The sequence below is a fragment of the Balaenoptera acutorostrata genome, chromosome 19 (genome assembly GCF_949987535.1).
Source record: "Balaenoptera acutorostrata chromosome 19, mBalAcu1.1, whole genome shotgun sequence".
Taxonomy (NCBI): domain Eukaryota; kingdom Metazoa; phylum Chordata; class Mammalia; order Artiodactyla; family Balaenopteridae; genus Balaenoptera; species Balaenoptera acutorostrata.
Window position 1 is genome coordinate 51,650,595 of NC_080082.1, and position 17,861 is coordinate 51,668,455.

The 17,861-nt window shown below is 37.3% G+C and overlaps 2 protein-coding genes across 10 annotated transcripts in view; one reads left to right on the forward strand and one right to left on the reverse strand.

The window, feature by feature from the left end:
• Positions 1–17,861, forward strand: part of ZNF790 (zinc finger protein 790) — a 94,466-nt gene that overhangs the window by 33,636 nt on the left and 42,969 nt on the right. For all 3 annotated transcript variants that reach the window (XM_057533304.1, XM_057533303.1, XM_057533307.1), the window contains exon 2: positions 4,530–4,684. The gene's annotated coding sequence lies outside the window, so the exon portion shown is untranslated. The remainder of the gene's footprint in view (positions 1–4,529; positions 4,685–17,861) is intronic.
• Positions 1,186–17,861, reverse strand: part of ZNF345 (zinc finger protein 345) — a 28,824-nt gene continuing 12,148 nt past the window's right edge. For 4 of the 7 annotated variants that reach the window (XM_057533343.1, XM_057533342.1, XM_057533344.1 and 1 more), the window contains one exon: positions 13,315–16,353. In XM_057533343.1, the coding sequence (XP_057389326.1) occupies positions 14,824–16,275 (1,452 nt within the window). In that variant the 5' untranslated portion in view covers positions 16,276–16,353 and the 3' untranslated portion in view covers positions 13,315–14,823. Of the gene's footprint in view, positions 1,240–2,696; positions 2,824–5,156; positions 5,864–13,314; positions 16,354–17,861 lie in introns of those variants that run through there. The other 3 variants (XR_009005998.1, XR_009005997.1, XR_009005994.1) reach the window with 2 other exon arrangements.

Genomic DNA, 17,861 nt, shown 5'->3' on the forward strand with positions numbered 1-17,861 from the left:
AGATCTGACAGTCATTTCCATAACTACTTGATCAAAATTACCATCAGTGCAATGAGAACACTTCACTTTGCCTCCTAATAAGATGAATTAAGAAGTACACAACCCTACCTGAGTATCAGATCAGACCCAAAATTTTTTAATGGGAATGTAATCATTGGTGGCAATTAGATAAATCCTGAATGCAAAACACTCTAAGACAGTTTGGCCTTCACTTTAAAAGGTTCTTCTTTTGGGGACTTCACTGGTGGTCCAGTGATTAAGACTCCATGCTCCCAATGCAGGGGGCCTGGGTTCAATCCCTGGTCAGGGAACTAGATCCCGCATGCCACAACGAAGATCCCACACGCAGCAGACAAAGATCCTGCGTGATGCAACTAAGAACCAGTACAGCCAAATAAATAAATAAATAAATATTAAAATAAAATGTTCTTATTTTGAAAAACATAGAATTTATTTATTTTTTTAAAAGGTACACATTCCAGAAGATGATGTAATAAAATTGAACACAGGCATTATATGAATTGCTGGGAAAAAGCTTTAGAATTTTCCTGCAAAAGGGAATTCCCTGGCAAGTCCAGTGGTTAGGACTCAGTGCTTTCACTGCGGGGGCCTGGGTTCGATCCCTAGTCCGGGAACTGAAATCCCACAAGCCGTACTGTGTGGCCAAAGGAAAAAAAAAAAAAATCAAGAAATTATGGGGGAAAATCCATTTACAACAAAAGGTATAGAAAAATGGCAATTTTAATTAGAAATTGAAATTGGAAGATTTGGAAGGCAACCTAATTATTCATAAACTGATATATTATAATGTATCTATATTATAATACTGATATAATATATAAAAGTTTATTGGGATAGGAAGGCATATGATATAGTATTTTAGAGGAAATTCATGATGCATTTATATACATCTAATGTGTATATATATAGAGAGAGAGAGACACACACACACACACATACATAAATGCATGTAATATGTGTTCTATAGCTAGCTATTTCTTTATGGACTGTAAAAACTCATTTTCAAATTAATTTTTTAAACTTAACTTCTATCTGTTCACCTATAATTCAGATAAAAACATGTCCATTATGTCTACACCCTTTTGATTTGATTTGGAGAGGCAACATAGCTTAGGACCTTGGAACACGTACAGCTTGGGTTCAGACCTTATCTCCAAAACTTACTAGCTGTTGACCTTGGACAAGTTACTTCAAGTCCTTGTGCCTCAGTTTCCTCTTCTGTAATTGGGGAAAAAAAGTATTGAAAAAAATAAAAATCATGTCATAGCTCTGCTTAAAATCTTCTATTTATGTCCCATTTTACTCAGAAAAAGTTCAGCCACAATTTACAAGGTCACCATAAACTGACTCTTTCCAACATACACCTCTCTGATCACATCTCATACTCCTTTCCTTGTTTACTCTGTCTTAGACAGATTGGCCCTTGGTGCTTCTCATACACAATGAGCCTGCCTGCCTCAGGACTTTTGTAGTTACTGTGCCCTCTGCCTTAAATCATCCTTCACTCCCACTCTATTACATTGACTGAATGTATTAATGCGATTGCTTGATCATCAACCTTTACCTCAATCTTTTCTCATCTGCAATCTTTGCCTTCCCATTACAAGCACATAACCTTTACACCCCAAACTCTCTACCAAGGTGACTGCAATCACTCCCATGGCTCCAACTATTATAGCTCTGTGAGGCTTTTCCACTTTTCAATCTTAGCCATTTCTTCTGGTTGCAATATGTGAACTCCTCTACAATTAATTGTACTTTTTGAATAATTTGAAAAGATATTTTCCCAATCCTCAGGCTATACATTTCTTAATAGCTCATATTATTTTATAACCTCTATGTCTCCTAGGAAAATATCCTCCACAACATAGAATATAAGGGAGTGTCGGTTGACAGAATGAATACATAATAAAGTAATGAATCCAAAAACTAAATATACTAAATACCAAAACGTTCAAGGGAGTGACACATATATAAACCAAAAGACAAAAGAGAGTGAACCAATAAGAAGGAATAAGATCCCAAATAAAGGTAGAAGCTTGTCATCAGAATCACCTGCTATGAATAGGAGGGAAAAATGAGAGAAAAGAAGCAGAGATAGGGTTATCTTGGAAGTGGAGGTGTGGGCATTTGGAAGCTCATAGTGAGGTTTACTTTTCTATATAGTTGTGGACCTCTGAGGGGAGATTTCCCAAAATATCTCAAAGACATGGTCTCCTCATTGAACAGCTAAGTTATGTCCTGCACTCCTCTCCTCTTGCATGACCATCAGTCGCTTACCTAGATACAGGCCCCTTGTCAGCTCACTGTCAAAAACACCCCAAGGCTCCTTCCCTTGCTCCAATAAAGAAATCACTTCTGGCTTGGCAATGGAAAGTCCTACTCATGAGAGAAGAAAGATTTTTATGTTGTAGATGTTCCAGCACTCAAATCCTGTCCTGTGATCAGCAAATAAAGGAGGATGTCACTATTGCAAGGGCCACAAAAAGCAGAGAAGATGGAACCTTGGCCTTAGGCCCAACGATGCTGCCCAGACTCTGCAAAGCTCAAGCCATTTCTTTAGGAATAGGGAGAAGAAATGCATAGGATATATGAAAGGCGTTGAAAAATTCTTCTTGGGGGAAGCACATAATCCAGAGGGCAAACTAAGACTTTTTGTAGATAGTTGTGCTTACCGACTGAGACCAGGTTGCTATAATTCTCCAACATTACATATCTGTACAAATTCCTTTGAGTTGAGTCCAGGCATTCTCACTCCTCCTGAGAGAAGTCTATGGACACATCCTTGAATATCACAAATTCCTGAAATGAAAATTGTGTAATGAAAATAAATGATTTCAAGATGGAATGAAAGACAAAAAAAAAGACAAAAGTAGAGGACGTACAGGAGAATTTTACAGGAAAGAAGAGAAATGGAAAGCAAACAGTTTGGGGTCAATGCCTGTGATGTGAGTGAAGAATAGAGAGTTAGTGTTAATCAGTGAGCAGGTCTCACACAACCCAGTTCTTTCAGACAAAAACTCCTGTGCACAGTGAGGATTCTGAGACCCTTTCTGATTTAAAAGTATACTAAATTCATTTAAGACAAATATCCCAATTAAAAAGCCAACAGGCATATAGTATATTCTCAATAAACAGGAGTACCCTCCTGCTTCCTCCTCTCCCCTGAAAACTCAAGTTATAAATAATTGGTAGCCCCTTGGCAGGGTATCAAAGGATAGAATTTTACAATAATAGGAATATAAAGAAGACCCGAACATTTTCAACAATCAGAAAACAGGTCACATGAAGGCACCAGGAAACAGAAACACAATGGCCTGCTTAATAGTACCCTGAAATGAAAAAACAAGTGAACAAAAGAAGAAAAACCAAAAAAATGTGATGAATTTTTCAATAATAAGAGAGAAATGAGTTCTTGACTAGAGTTACTTATCCAGCCAAAATTCACACTAATGTGAGGGTTGTATAGGACATTTCTAGATAAGCAAAGGCTCAAATATGTATCTCCTATGAACACTTTTTCTTTCTTTTTCCTCTTTTATTGTTTTTCCTTTTATTTAAAACAGATTTTTCAGCTTTAATGAGATATAATTGACAAATAAATTGTACATATTTAAAATATACAAAGTGATGATTTGACATACATATACTTTGTGAAATGATTACCACAACAAGGTTATTTAACATATCCATTGCCTCAAATACTTACCTTTCTTTTTTGTGGGGTGGGGGGGGTGAGAATACTTAAGGTCTACTCTCTTAGAAAATTGCAAGTACAGTATAGTCACCACAATGTACATTAGATTCCCAGAGCATCTTATAAATGAAGGCTTGTACCCTTTGACCAGCATATCCCTATCTCCTCCACCCTCCAGCCCCTAATAACCACATCATTCTATTCTGCTTCTATGAGTTGGACCTTTTCTTTTTTTTTTTAGATATACACATAAATTAAACCATATAGTATTTGTCTTTGGCCAATTTCACTTAGCATAATGTACTCTAGATACAGCCATGTTGTTGCAAATGGCAGAATTTCCTTCCTTCTCATAGCTGAATAATATTCCATTATATGTATGTATATCTAGCTATCTATCAATAGAAAAAGAAAAAGAAAAAGATTCAACATAGCAGAGTGGCAAGAGAAGGTCCCAGTGAGTGATGAATATCTCATATCCATTTTATCTGTTCATCCATCAATGGACACTTAGGTTGTTTCCATATCTTACTGTGAATAATGCTGCAATAAAAATGAACATGGGAGTGCAGATAACTTTTCAAGATACTGATTTTGTTTCCTTTGGATATATACCCAGAAATGGGACTGTTGGATTATATAAGGGTTCTATTTTTAATTTTTTGAGGAATCTCCATACTGTATTCCATAATGGCTTTACCAATTTTCATTCCAAATAACAGTGTACAAAGATTTCCTTTTCTCCACATTCTCGCCAACACTTATCTGTTGTCTTCTTTAAAATTATTTATTTATTTATTATTTTTTTTAGGCTGCCCTAGGTCTTAGTTGCGACACGTGGGCTTCTTAATTTGCGGCATGTGGACTCTTAGTTGTGATACGCATGTGGGATCTAGCTCCCCAACCAAGGATCGAACCCTGGCCCCCTGCATTGGGAGTGCGGTGTCTTACCCACTGGACCACAAGGTAAGTCCCTGTTGCATTTTTTTAAATTAATTTTTATTGGAGTAGAGTTGATTTACAATGTTGTGTTAGTTCTTGCTGTACAGCTAAGTGAATCAGTTATACATATATCCACTTTTTTTAAGATTCTTTTCCCATATAGGTCATTACAGAGTATTGAGTAGAGTTCCCTGTGATATGTTGTCTTTTTGATAGAAGCCATCCTAACAGGTATGAGGTGATATCTCAATGTCGTTTTGATTTGCTTTTCCCTAATGATTAGTGATGTTGAGCCCTTTTATGTACCAGATGGCCATTAATATATCTTCTTTGGAAAAATGTCTAATCAGGTCCTTTCCCCATTTTTTAATGAGGTTATTCACTTTTTGTTTGTTTTTGCTATTGAGTTGTATAAGTCTTTATATATCATGGATATTAATAGCTTTATCAGACATGTGGTTTGCAAATATTTTCTCTCATTCTGTATGTTGCCTTTTCATTTTGATGACTGTTTCCATTGCTGTGCAAAAGCTTTTTAGTTCGGTGTAGTCCCACTTGTTTATTTTTGCTTTTGTTGTCTGTGCTTTTGGTGTGATATCCAAAAAATCATTGCCCAGACCAGTGTCAAGAAGCTGTTCCCTATGGTTTTTTTCTAATAGTTTCTTCTAATAGTTTTACGGTTTCAGACCTTACATTTTCTTCACTTTTTATCATTCTTTTTTCTTTGTTCCCCTCTGAGTTATTTCAAATGACCTATCTATGACCTCACAGATTCATTCTTCTGCTGGATTAAGTCTGCTGTTGATGCTCCCTATTGCATTTTTCATTTCATTCATTGCTTTCTTCAGCTCGAAAATTTGTTTGGTTCTTTTTTATGATTTCTATCTCTTTGTTAAACTTTTTGTACATTTTTAAAATTTCATTGAATTGTCTTTCTGTGTTTTCTTTTTTCTCACCAAACTTCCTAAGAACAAATATTTTGAATTCTTTATCAGGCAAATTGCAGATCTCCATTTCTTTGGGGATGGTTACTGGAAGATTATTGTATTCCTTTGGTGGTATCATGTTTCCTTGATTTTTTGTGTGTGTTCCTTGAAGTCTTATGTCATGTTCACATTTGAAGGAGTCTCTTCCTCCAGTCTTTACTGAATGGCTTTGGGAGGGAAATACTTTCTTTCAGCCTTTTCTGTGGACTTCTTTTTTCTAAGAGAGTAGTAGAGGTTGTGTTATATTAAGATCAAGTACTAAAAGAGCAAAGAGTTACACAAGGAATCAGGGGGAAAAAAGCAACATGGCAGAGGGGCAAGAGAAGGTCTCAGTGTAAATATAAACCAGGAAAACTAGGACATCAGTTAGGAAACAGAGATAAAGAAAAATCTGTCCAGATGGAAGCAGTGGGCATGTGGAAGACCATGAGAGACTCTCCAGGAAATAATGTTTGACTATGTGAAAATTGCTATTAATATATATTACATATTAATAATATATAACATAGGGACTTCCCTAGTGGTGCAGTGGTTAAGAATCTGCCTGCCCATGCAGGGGACACGGGTTCAAGCCCTGGTCCAGGAAGATCTCACATGCTGTGGAGCAACTAAGCCTGTGCGCCACAACTACTGAGCCTGCACTCTAGAGCCTGCAAGCCACAGCTACTGACCCACGTGCCACAACTACTGAAGTCCATGTGCCTAGAGCCCATGCTGTGCACCAAGAGAAGCCACCGCAATGAGAAGATGGCAATGCAGTGCACACACTGCAACAAAGAGTAGCCCCTGCTCACTGCAACTAGAGAAAGCCCACGCACAGCAACAAAGACCCAATGCAGCCCCCCCCAAAAAAAGCAAAAGAAACTAACACAACATTGTAAATCAACTATACTTCAATAAAAAAATTAAAAAAAAATAATATATAACATATAATATGTAATTAACATAAATATAAATGTTAAAATGCTATTAATATATTATATATAAATATTAATAATATATTAGGAACATTGTTACATTTTGAACAATACTTACTAGAAAGCTAGGCAAAAAATTAAAATTAAAAAATCCACCCAGAAAATTAACTTCAGAAAAAAATGAAAATTTATACAAACATCTCACAAGATGACTATTTAGTAATGACTTTTTGCTTCAAAAGCTTTCAAAAGTTAAAGCACTTTTTCTACAATGATGCTTTTCTTCTTTCAAAATAGTGACTTTTACTCCAAAACACACTAAATACATACATTATAAGAACTGATATGAGAACATTATATGGTTTTAGGCAAAGTCAAACATCAATTTATTCTATACAACCATTTTCAGTTAGAGAACATCATATGGAACACATTTACAATGTTGTGACATTTGGATGAACTTCAACTATTCTGTTGCATACTTTGGCAGGTGAGAAGAGTGAAGAGAGAGTGTTGTCCAGCAGTCTTTGGAATGTTATGCATATGTACTGTTTCAACACACTGTCATGCTTACCCTGTATTTTGCCTTAAGGCAGTTTGTATGTGTGCTATTTATTTTAAAGCTTATAAGATAACAAGGAGCCCGAATAAGGTTGAAAAATTGGTGATGAAAATGGTGCAGAAAGAAAAATATATATTCAAATATATATTCAATTGCTTCATAAGTTACAATGTGAAAATAATTGGAAATATGGGAGCAAATGCCATTAGTTGATGGTAAGTGCCTTTTGGGAGTAAGGCTGAAACTACATGACAATACTTGAAGTTTAAAGTTTGGTGGAGACTTTAGAGTTTTCTACATACCCAAAGTATGTCATCTGCAAATAGTGACAGTTTTACCTCTTCCCTTCCAATGTGAATGCCTTTTATTTCTTTTTCTTGTCTGACTGCTATGACTAGGACATCCAATACTATGTTAAATAGAAGTGATGAGAATATGCATCCTTGTCTTGTTCCTGAATTTAGAGGGAAGTCTTCCAGCCTTTCACTGTTGAGTATGATGTTAGCTGTGGGCTTGTGCTAAATGGCCTTTATTGAGATAGGTTCCCTCTATACCAACTTTGATGAGTGTTTTTATCATGAGTGAATGTGAATTTTATCTAACAGTTTCTCTGCATCTACTGACACAATCCTTTTGTTAATGTGGTGTATCATATTGATTGATTTGTGAATATTGAACCAGCCTTGCATTTCTGGAACAAATCCCACTTGATCATGGTGTTATGATCCTTTTTATATACTGTTGGATTCAGTTTGCTAATATTTTATTGAGGATTTTTGCATCTACATTCATCAAAGATATTGGCCTGTAATTTTTTCTGTAGTGTCTTTGTTTGGTTTCAGTGTCAGGGTAATGATGGCCTCATAGAATGAATTTGAGAGTGTTCCATCCTCTTCAATTGTTTTGAATAGTTTGAGGAGGATAGGTATTAGCTGTTCTTTACATGTTCTGTAGAATTCCCCTGTGAAATTGTCTGGTCCTAGACTTCTGTTTGCTGGGAGTTTTATTATCACAAATTCAATTTCACTACAAGTGATCAATTTGATCAAATTGTCTGTTTCTTCTTGATTCAGCCTTGGCAGGTTTGTGTTTTTAGAAATTTGTTGCTTCTATGTTGTCCAATTTGTTGGCATATAATTCTTCGTAGTATTCTCTTATGATTTTTTGTATCTTTGTGAGGTATCAGTTGCTATTTCTCCTCTTTCATGTCTTATTTATTTAGGTCCTCTCTCTTCTTGGTGAGCCTTGCTAAAGGTTTATCAATTTTGTTTAACTTTTTAAAAAACCATCTCTTGGTTTCATTGACCTTCTCTATTATTTTGTTGTTGTTGTGTTGTTTCTATTTTATCTATTTCCCCTCTGGTCTTTATTATTTCCTTCTTTCTGCTCACTTTGGGGTTTGTTTGTTCCTTTTCTAATTCCTTTAGATAGTTGGTTAGGTTGATTATTTGAGATTTTTCTTGTTTCTTGAGGAAGACCTGTATCACTATAAACATCCCTCTTAGAACTGCTTTTGCTGCATCCCATAGATTTTGGAGACTTGTGTTTCCATTTTCATTTGTCTTGAGGTATTATCTTATTTCCTCTTTGATTTCTTCATTGATCCATTGGTTTTATGGTAGCATGTTGTTTAGTCTCTACATATTTGTTCTTTTCCCATTTTTCTGTTGATTTCTAGTTTCATACTGTTGTGGTCAAAGAAAATGCTTGATATAATTTCTATCCTCTTAAATTTATTGAGACTTGTTTTGTGGCTCATCATGAGATTTATCTTGGAGAATGTTACATGTGCACTTGAAAAGAATGTGTATTCTGCAGATTTTGGATGTAATGTCCTGTAGATATCTATTAAGTCCAACTGGTCTATTGTGTCATTTAAGACCACTGTTTCCCTATTGATTTTCTGTCTGGATGATCTGCCCATTGATGTAAGTGGGGTGTTAAAGTCCGCTACTATTATTATATTATTACCAGTTTCTCCCTTTCTGTCTGTTAGTGTTCGCTTTATATGTTTAGGTGCTCCTGTATTGGGGACATATATGTTAACGAGTGTAATATCCTCTTCTGATTGATCCCTTTATCATTATATAATGCCCTTATTTGTCTTTTGGTATAGACTTTGTTTTAAAGTGTTTTTTGTGATATGAGAATTGCTGCTCCCCCTTTCTTGACGTTTCCGTTTGCATGAAATATCTTTTCCCAACCCCTCACTTTCGGTCTGTGTGTGTGTCTTTAGCTCTGAAATGAGTCTCTTGTAGGCAGCATATAGATGGGTCTTGTTTTTTATCCAATCAGCCACCCTGTCTTTTGATTGGAACATTTAGTTCATTGACATTTAAAGTAATTATTGATAGGTATGTACTTATTGCCATTTTATTACTTGTTTTCTGGTTGTTTTTGTCGTTCTCTGTTCATTTCTTCATTTTGTTTCTTCTCTTGTGATTTGATGATTTTCTTTAGTAGTATGCTTGTGTTTCTTTCTTTTTAGTTTTTGTGTATCTGTTGTAGGTTTTTGATTTGTGCTTACCATGGGGTTCATATATGTTGACCTATAACTATATCTACTTGTTTTAAACTGATAGTCATTTAAATTCAAACACATTCTAAAAGATCTAAACTTTTTACTCCCCTAACCACATTTTGTATTTTTTAAAAAAATATTTATTTATTTGGTTGCACTGGGTCTTAGTTGTGGCTTGCGGGTTCCTTAGTTGTGGCTTGCCAGCTCCTCAGTTGCAGCAGGTGGGCTCCTTAGTTGTGGCAGGTGGGGGTCCTTACTGGCGGCTTGCCAGCTCCTTAGCTGTGGCACATGAGTTCCTTAGTTGTGGCATGAAAGCTCTTAGTTGCAGCATGCATGTGGGATCTTGTTCCCTGACCAGGGATCGAACCCAGGCCCCCTGCATTGGGAGTGCAGAGCCTTATCCACTGAGCCACCAGAGAAGTCCCCATTTTGTATTTTTAATGTCATATTTAACATCTCCAGGTTTATCTCTTAACTGTTTATTGTAGTTATATTTGCTTTTACAATTTTCAGTCTTTTAATCTTCATTTTGGCTTAGTTAAGTAGTTGATCCTCAGTCCTTACTATATATTTGCTTTTCCTAGTGGGATTTCCCCGTTCCTATAGATTCTTACTCCTTTTCCACTTAGAGAAGACCTTCTAACATTTCTCTTATGGTAGATTTAGTATTGATGAACTCTTACTTTTTGCTTTTCTGAGAAGTTCTTTCTCTCTCCTTCGATTCTAAATGATAATCTTGCTGGGTAGAGTATACTAGGTTGCAGGTTTTTCCCTTTCAGCACTTTGAATATGTTATGCCACTCCCTTTAGATCTGCAAAGCTTCTGCAGAAAAATTGGCTGCTAGCCTTATGTGGATTCCCTTATATATGACCCTTGTTTTTCTCTTGCTCCCTTCAGAATCCTGTCTTTATCTTTTTTGTTTGTTTGTTTGTTTGTTTTGGGCATGACCCGAGGCATGTGGGATCTTAGTTCCCTGATCAGCGATCGAACCCATGCCCCCTGCAGTGGAAGCACAGGGTCTTAACCACTGTATTGCCAGGGAAGTCCCTCTATCTTTAACTTTTACCATTTTAATTTTATGTCTTTATGTGGGTCTGTTTGGGTTCATCTTGAGACCCTCTGTGTTTCCTTTACTTGGATATGTTTCTTCAGGTTTGGGAAATTTTCAGCCATAATTTCCTCAAATATATTTTCTTTCTTTTTTTAAAATTTTTATTTATTTATTTAAAAAATTTATTTATTTTATTTATTTATTTTCGGCTGTGTTGGGTCTTTGTTGCCACATGTGGGCTTTCTCTAATTGCGGCGAGCAGGGGCTACTCTTCCTTGTGGTGCACGGGCTTCTCATTGTGGTGGCTTCTCTTGCTGCAGAGCACAGGCTCTAGACATGCGGGCTTCAGTACTTGTGGCATGTGGGCTCAGTAGTTGTGGCTCACGGGCTCTAGAGCGCAGGCTCAGTAGTTGTGGCGCATGGGCCTAGTTGCTCCGTGGCATGTGGGATCTTCCTGGACAAGGGCTCGAACCCATGTCCCCTGCATTGGCAGGCGGATTCTTAACAACTGTGCCACCAGGGAAGCCCCTCAAATACATGTTCAATCCCCATCTCTCCCCCTTCTTCTGGGACCTGTATAATTCAAATGTTGGTATGCTTAATGTTATCCCAAAGATCACATAAATGGGGACTTCCCTGGTGGCGCAGTGGTTAAGAATCCACTTGCCAATGCAGGGGACACGGGTTCAAGCCCTGGATCGGGAAGATCCCACATGCCACAGAGCAACTAAGCCCATGCACCACAACTACTGAGCCTGCACTCTAGAGCCTGCATGCCACAACTACTGAAGCCTGCATGCCACAACTACTGAAGCCTGCGTGCCTAGAGCCTGTGCTCCACAAGAGAAGCCACCGCGATGAGAAGCCTGCGCACCATAATGAAGAGTAGCCCCCTCTTGCTGCAACTAGAGAAAGCCTGTGCACAGCAACAAAGACACAACGCAGCCATAAATAAATAAATAAATAAATATTTTTAAAAAACGATCACATAAAGGGTTATCATTTTTAAATTTTTCTTTTTCTTTTGCTGTGTGTGTTTTTTTTTTAAGCCTACAGCACCCAGTATTTCCAGGCAGTCTCTCATCCAAGTACTAACCAGGCCTGACCCTGCTTAGCTTTCTGAGATCAGGCACATTCAGGGTGGTATGGCTGTAGACACTTTTGCTGTTCTGATTGGGTGATTTTCATTAGTCTATCTTCCAGATCCCTTATGCATTCTTCTTTGTCATTTAGTCGCTATTTCTTCCTTCTAGTGTGTTTATTTCAGCTACTTAATTCTTCAATTCTGTTTTTTTTTAAATATTTTCAGTTCCTTGTTAAAATTCTCACTGTGTTCATCTATTCTTTTCCCTAATTCAGTTAACATTCTTATTTCCAGTGCTTTGAATTCTTTATCTGGTTAATTATTTCTGTTTCATTATTTTTTCAGGAGCTTTCTTTTGCTCTTTCAGTTGAGACCAATCCCTCTGAATTTTTCTTTCTTTCTTTCTTTCTTTTTTTTTTGGCTGTGCCACATGGCATGTGGGATCTTAGTTCCCTGACCAGGGATCTAACCCATGACCCCTGCAGTGGAAGCATGGAGTCTTAACCACTGGACTGCCAGGGAAGTCCCTCTGACTTTTCATTTTGCTTAACTTTCTCTGCCTCTATAAACTTGGATGAAAGTTACCTATTGCAGTCCTGAAGGGATGTTCTTATGTGGGAGTGTCCCTATACAGACTGCAGGTGCCCGATGCCTTTGGTGGGAGAGCTGGATTTGTTGTGGACACAATCACATCTTTCCTCAGGGTGTGCTGGCAGCTATCACTTTGGTAGGAGGTGGGGCTGGAGATGGAGGGGCTAGAGCTGGAGCTAGGAGTGAGGTGGGACTTCTCTGCTCAGTAGCTGTCACTGCTCTATTGGGGGCGGGGTCTGATTCCAAGTTGTTGGAGCAGAAGTCCTGAGGATCAGGCCCAAGCTGGCTCTGTTTTCTTTAGGTGTGTGCTTTCCCCTCTCCCAGCACCAGGCCCCTTGCCCCAGGTGGGGGGCGCTGAAGCAAGAGGGGGGGGCCTGCATGGGCGCTCAGCCCATGTCAGCTATAGACAGAGGTCTGAGCTGTCTCCAGTGTGCTGCCCAGGCAGACACCAGCAGTTGCTTCCCTTGCTCTGTTCAGATGCGGCCCTGAGTGCTGGCAAAGTTCACCTTACTCTTTCTAATGCATTCAAACTTTTTTTTTTCTACTGCTTCAACAGAGTGCTGGAATCTCTCCTCAGGAAACCTGGACTTCTAAAAGGCTCTCTCATCTGTGGGTGTCTGCTCAAATCAGCAGTCTCCAGGTTTACCTTAATTGCAGCCAAGAGGGACTAGGGCTGATTCACAGACTCCTGCTGGTTCAACAGCCCATACCAAGGACTGTCCACCTATTACTTGATACACAGGTGGTTGAGACTCCTCCCAGGTCCCTTGGTATATAGTGTTGGATCCCACAACACCCACAGAGGCAATTTGTGGATGTATGCCAAGTTTTTAAAAGGGGACGTGTGTGCAAAATTGATGGGCATCTTATGCCACCATGAGGCTGATGTTATTCTTCAGTGTTCAGATTTTTATGAAGGATCTATCCTATTTTTTAAGTTTTAGAAGCATAAGTTTCATGAGGTATTTTGCCTTCTTACACTTACAGTCTTTATTTTTCTTTAAGATGAATTATTCCTTGTTCAATAAGGAATAAATGTTAATCAAACTTTTCCTTTATTCACTTACGTAGATGTCTTTTTTCCGTGATAATGTCTTTGATGTTGAGTAAGGTATAGATCACATTTAAAAGTTTTTCCATAAATAACAAAGACTGAGAAGATAACAATGATGATGGCTAAACTAACCAAGTATTTATTATGTGATGGGCACAACTGTAGAATCCCCATAACCAGCCTCTGAAGTACACTAATTAGGCCCACATTACCATAAACACATCATATATGCATACAAAAGGATCTGGAAGAATAAGTAAGTTGGTTATGTTGGGGAAGTAACTAAGGTCGGGATGTTAGTCAAAGGGAAGTACAATTTTACCTATAATGTATAAATCAGTAAAAGCAGAAGAGAGCCACATATTATCTCTAAAATGAGCAACAAATAAATAAAGCAGACACATTCAAAAGGGGCCAACAAGGTAACTCTTTATAATGGCAAAATTTTCAGTATTTGACAAAATGGGGGTTTGATAAAAACAGGTAAATACTTTTAAGCCAATGGAATAGTAACAATATATTCACAGACAAAGAATATTAAAGGCTGGTTATAGCATAATCACACTTTCTCTCAAAAGCAATGCCAGATGTAATCTTACAGGATTTGCTCCAAAAATTTGACAGTGACTGTCTATGACTGGTAAGATTACAGATAACTGTAGCTGTTTTTTTTTTACTCATATCTACATTTTTATGGAGGAAAATTGTTCTGCAAAAAGAATAATGTAAGTTTCTAAAAGGAAAATAAAACAATCTTCCCAAAGGTACATATCCATAAGATACTAAAGGATATGTAAAAGTAACAGTAACTTAACACAAACAGGGTGACACACAGATACACAGACAGATATGCAAATTTTAAAAACAAAGACTGACCTGATATCGAAGCTTTATATGTATAAAAATAAACTTACCATCAAACATGCAATAAAAATATATAAAAATAGATATGGTTATTAAATAAATGGTGTTAGTATGAGAAATGGGGGAGGGAGAAAAAGGGTAAATTAGACCCTCAATAATTTAAAATAATTTTAAAATGCATCAGTAATTCTGTATACTTCACAAAAAATTAAGAACATTAAAAAGAAAGTAGCAGGGTTAGCCCCCAAATAAATTTCGATGCTTAAAATAAATGCAATATACAATAAAAAGGTTTTTCAACTTATAATATTGACAAGTATGAATTTTCTGAAAGTAATGAAGGAATGAATTTAGATTAAAATATTCAAATATTTTATTCAGAGTGTTTATTTTCTGTATGAATTTTCTCAGACTGACTAACTGGTAAAGTATAAGTATATGTACCTTAGTTACATTTGTAGGGACTCTCACTAGTATGAATTCTCTTTATTGTATGGTTCCTTAACTACGTAATTCCAATTTATAGAGTTTCTCATTCACAGAGCTTCTTACCAGCATGACTTTTCTTATGTTGCTGAATTTCTGAACCCCTCTCCAAAGCCTTCCCACAGCCCTTACATTCATAACGTTTCTCACCAGTATGTATTCTCTGATGTTGAGTACGGCTGGAGCCCGTACCAAAAGTCATCCCACATTCCTTACATTCATAGGGTTTCTGACCAGTGTGTATCCTCTGGTGCCGATTAAGGGCTGAACCACTACTAAAGGACTTTCTACATTCTTTACATTCATAGGGTTTTTCACCTGTGTGAATTAGCTGGTGTTGAATAAGTTTTGAGCCACTACCAAAAGCCTTCCCACATTCCTTACATTCATAGGGTTTCTCACCAGTATGAATTCTCTGATGTTGAGTGAGGTCTGAACCACTACTAAAGGCCTTCCCACATTCCTTACACTCATAGGGTTTCTCACCAGTGTGCATTCTTTGATGCTGAATAAGTTTTGAACCACTTCTAAAGGCTTTCTCACATTCCTTACACTCATAGGGTTTCTCACCAGTGTGAATTCTCTGATGTTGAGTGAGATCCGAGCCACTATTGAAAGCCTTCCCACATTCTTTACATACATAAGGTTTCTCACCAGTGTGAATTCTTTGATGTCGAGTAAGGGCTGATCCAAAACTAAAAGCCTTCCCACATTTGTTACATATATATGGTTTCTCACCAGTATGAATTCTTTGATGCCGCGTAAGAGCTGAACCACTACTAAAGGCCATTCCACATGCTTTACATTCATAAGGTTTCTCACCAGTATGAATTCTTCGATGCTGAGTAAGGTTTGAACCACTGCCAAAGGCTTTCCCACAATCCTTACATTCATAAGGTTTCTCACCTGTGTGAATTCTGTGATGCCGAGTAAGGGCTGATTCAAAACTAAAGGACTTCCCACATTCCTTACACTCATAAGGCTTTTCACCACTGTGAATTATCTGATGTCGAATAAGGCCTGATCCAAAACTAAAGGCTTTCCCGCATTCCTTACATTCATATGGTTTCTCACCAGTGTGAATTCGCTGATGGTGAGTAAGGTTTGAGCCACTACCAAAGGCCTTCCCACATTCATTACATTCATAAGGTTTTTCACCAGTATGAATTCTTTGATGGTAAGCAAGGTTTGCACCACTACCAAAGGCCTTGCCACATTCTTTACATTCATAAGGTTTCTCACCAGTATGAATTCGCTGATGTCGAATAAGGACTGATACAAAACTAAAATCCTTCCCACATTCCTTACATTCAAGGAGTTTCTCATCAGTATGAATTCTCTGATGCTGGGTATTGAAAGTGGGTATGTCTTCAGGAGTAAATATCATTTGACTGAAATGTCCTTCCTGAGATTCCTGTTTTCTCTCAAACTGGCTTTTACATTCCCAATCACCTCTGAAACTTGAACACTCAATGCTGTTTTTTATAAGTCTTTCCATTATCTCCCATCAGGATGATTCTATTCCATAAATATCCTTTTTCAGAAATAATTCTTGGTCTCAACCTTGATTCACAGTCTGAAAGAAAATATAAAAACATTCACTTTTTTTGTGTTCTGGGAGAAATGAAACTTTTATAATAGATAGGAAAAGACTTAACTGAAACTCATTTTCATATAGAGTGGCTTATACAGTTCTCATATATGATTGGGCATTTTGACAAACAGATAAGGAAACAGAATGAGAAGAAACACTAGAAGGTGAAGGAGTTATTTAGGAAAAGAGAGTAAGTCAATTGTTCCTAAATAGTGATTTAGATAAAAATACCCTAAAGACATGGGGAGCTCAATAAATATAAAGATGTCCAGGCCCCAACTCAATTTTGTTAACTAGTGTCATATACATTTAAAAATGAGTATAATTATCATTTAACCCATTTCTTAGGGTTGTTTGGAGCTCTAAGTAACTACACCAGGAAGGAAAAATCTAGGCTAGATGGTCATAAATTACATATAATCTGATGGAGATAGAAGAGAAAGTTACTTCAGATGTAGCAGTATCTTGATGAAAGATTAATGAACTGAGTAAATCTGGAATGAGCAATAGAGAGTGAAGATTCTGTTGTGGTTAGAATATAGTTTGTTTATGCCATTTGGTAAAATCCGAAGTCTTGAGGCTAACCTTGGGAGAACCTTGGGAGAACAAAAAAGGGGACTGAGCAAAGGCCAAAAGCAGAGTAATTGAGAATGTAGTTTTAAAATCAGAGAAAAGGGACAAGAAGATAGGAGGTAATGTGATACTTCTGGAAAATTACAAGGAGGATGCAGATAGATGAGTACTCTGAACCCTAGCTCTGATGATTATTGAAATAATTCTGAAATCACATTAATGTATTGATATTTACACAGTTGTGTAAAGTAACGCCACAGTGTTTGGTAGCTATTATTTTGGAAGACTTATATGCCATAAAAGTGACCAGGAAAATAAAAGGATTCAGAGACATCAATTAAGACCCTGAACAAATAAATAACTCAAGCCACAAAAGGTGAAAACATTTCAGCTCCATTCTCTTCCTACAATACTCAAACAGCAAGCTTGTTTAGACTCGGCCTAAATATGTCTTGAAATTGTTCTTTCCATCCCCACTGTCAGTAGATAATTCTAGCCAAAATTATCTTTTACTTGGATATGAAAGCAGTATTTTATCTAGCTGCTTGCATTTCCAGTTTTGCACCCTTAACAGCCAGAGTGATATTCAGTCTGGCACTGTTCTGCTCAGAATGCTTCAATGGTTTCCCACTGTCCCTCGGATAAGACCTACACTCCTTAACTTGGTCTTTAAAATTCCTCAGAGACCTGCCTACTGCCTGCCTCTTCAAGATGATACCTCTCTCCTATCAGCAATAAGCCCTAGTTACACTGGCCTTACTTTGTTCTTCAAATGCACTAAACTGTAACATGCCCCTCCCCAACAATTTAATCTGCTTGAAATATTCTTCCATACCTCCCTTCCCACTGCCCCCACTCTTCACCTGCAAGTTCCTGGTCATTGTTCAAATGTCTGCTAACTGGCATACCCTAATAAA